The sequence below is a fragment of the Naegleria gruberi genome, assembly GCF_000004985.1.
Source record: "Naegleria gruberi genomic scaffold NAEGRscaffold_157, whole genome shotgun sequence".
NCBI classification, from domain to species: domain Eukaryota; phylum Heterolobosea; class Eutetramitea; order Acrasida; family Naegleriidae; genus Naegleria; species Naegleria gruberi.
In genome coordinates this window covers 356-3019 of record NW_003163178.1, presented here as the reverse complement: position 1 = coordinate 3019, position 2664 = coordinate 356, and the positions used below count along the sequence as shown (strand labels likewise).

General features: G+C 32.7%; 1 protein-coding gene across 1 annotated transcript; it reads right to left on the bottom strand.

Annotated features, from left to right (window-relative positions):
* Positions 1 to 89: 89 nt before the first annotated feature.
* Positions 90 to 2354, bottom strand: NAEGRDRAFT_76450 (uncharacterized protein; the record flags this gene model as incomplete). The annotated part of the gene is made up of 1 exon (XM_002668588.1): positions 90 to 2354. One exon carries the CDS (start codon positions 2352 to 2354, stop codon positions 90 to 92), a length of 2265 nt encoding a protein of 754 aa, XP_002668634.1.
* Positions 2355 to 2664: the final 310 nt, after the last annotated feature.

Sequence of the window (2664 nt, the reverse complement as noted above, 5' to 3'; positions counted from 1 at the left end):
CAGTCCAGTTGGCATCCATCAAAATATTGGCAGGTTTCAAATCTCTAATTTTCATTGGTAAAATTCTAATATTCTTAATATGAACACACTTACCTATGAATTATTTTCAAACTGTGTAAATAAACCATTCCACATGCAATGTCAATTAAGAGTTTCAACTTTTCAGAGAAGGTTACTGATATTTCTTGACGTTTCATATCTTGAATATACTTTTCCAAGCTTCCTCTTTCCAAATATTCAACTACGAGGTATTGCTTGTGTTGTGTTAGTGAAACACCATAAAATAGCACAATATTAGGATGTCTCAATCGACATAACATTGCAGCTTCCTTTTCAATTTCATCAGAATTGGCAGTGTCTTCAATTTTCAAACATTTGATAGCAACAGGATGGTGATGCCACTTTCCCAAATAGACAACTCCTGATCCACCTTCTCCAATCTTCTTTTCTGGAAATATCTGATCGATACTAATGATGAAGGACACTTGTTGTCTCTTACCAGATCCTGTACTGTTGACAGTTTGTAGAGAATGATCCTCCATGTAGGTTATTTCGTTTTCCAACAATCTCTTCTCAATGTCCTTTTCTGCTTTATCTCTTTTAACCCAATAATTAACTTTTCGAGTTATTTTAACACATAAATAGGTACAAACTGCTACCATTCCCACAGAGAATGATAATGTGAGTACGGTTAGAGTTACAGCCACAGCAATAACATAATCATAGGATGGCTTTTGCTGACAAATGAAATCATAAGATTTTCCATAATTGGCTGGCTTTAAACTTGTATCAGAAGGGCATGGTTCAACAATAATTGGAATTTCAGAAATGGTAACACTAAACGCGCTCACCAATGTCAATTTTGTTGAGTCAAAATCTGTTTGATTGATAACGGAAATGAATATGTTACCGAATGAATAACCTTGTCTTTCTAATTGGAATTTATCACTATTTTTGATGCCTAATTCACTTGTTTCCTTCAATACTGGAATGTATTGGTCAAAAATGTCAAAAGCTTCAGGAAAAAGTGAGAATACCTGCCCAGGATAAATTTTGATTCCATTCGAATCTAAATAATTATACTGTTTTCCATCAATTGAGTATTTCCAATTGACTGTGTAAACTATTGAACTCATATCATCCCCATAAGTCAATCCTTGATTATTTGAAAATTCGTTACTTTCAATTAGCGAGCTAGAAAATGTTTGATTAAGTATTGAGCTAATGAAAAGTGCTCCTCCAGCAAAATCAGCTTTGCAATCTTTAAAAGTATTACCTTCAATACTCAACTCATCGGGTCTGCTAATACTAATACCACCTCCTCTAGTGGCTGTGTTACCATCGAAAGAGCTTCTGAATATCACTAGGGATGAATCTGATCCATTTTCAACGAGAAACGAAACAGCTCCTCCACTACCAATACAATTATTATCTGTACAATAGGTTAGACTTGTATCAATTACTGAATTATTAATAAAATATGTGCTTCTAAGAGAGAGGCCATCCTTGGCAAAGATAGCACCTCCCTGTTGAACTGCTGTATTGGAATAAAACATTCCTCCAGTGACCAATAATTTGGAAAATGAATGAATAGCACCACCAAATTCACCACTATTTTCAGAAAAGGAACATCCATAAACTTCAATGCTTAAATTAGGTTCTGAGGATAACTTGTCAATGGTTAGTGCACCTCCCTTCGAATAACTTTTGTTATCGGTAAATATCGAATTCTGAATCCTCACATAGCTATAGTGTGTATCGACATATCTTCCCAAATATAAAGCACTATTAGCAATAGTATTATTGTGAAATGAATTCATACTAATTAATAGAGAACTTATTCCAGTAATTTCAAAAACAGAACCATACTCTGCAATATTATTGAAAAAGTTACAATATAGAACATGTAATTGATTGAGTCCCTTTGCTAGGAGTATATTCGTATTGGAATCTTTGGAATTTACATGATTATTCGAAAAGGATGAGTATGAAATCAATACATTAACAGAATATTCAATACTCAAAGCAGTTTGATATGAAAATCCATCAATTTCAGTTCTAAATAATACTACATATTTGATAAATCGTAAGGATACAAATGGAGATTTGTAAATTCGATTATCATAAATTTCTGGCATGAATTTAACATGTTCCAATATCAAATCATCAATATTCACCAATTGGAATACGTTATTCAATTTAAATGCCACTCTAATAATCCACAATGAAGTTACCTTCTCCAAATAATTCAAAGATTCGACTGCAAAATTCGAATCCACCAATAGAATTGATCTCCATCGACTTTCTTCTATTGAAATCTTTCCAATAGGTAGTTCACCATTTACTTTCCACATAACTATTGCATTTTCATAAACAGTAACTCCACCATCAAAGTTAACATCTCTAAATATAAGTAATTCACCAAATAATTGAACCGATTGAAAGGTGACATTTTGAAATTGGACTAATCTTGTAACTTTTGATGAATTAATAGTAAATGCAAAGAATCCTTGGTTATCACAATCAATTCCATTGCCGTTTCCAATAAATCTTAAATACAATTGCAAATATTGCAAATTATTCTTACTTTCGAATAATTCAACTTGCAGAAACGAAGCACAGTCCGAACGAGAAATATTTCTTTCAATATGAACATCCACAACG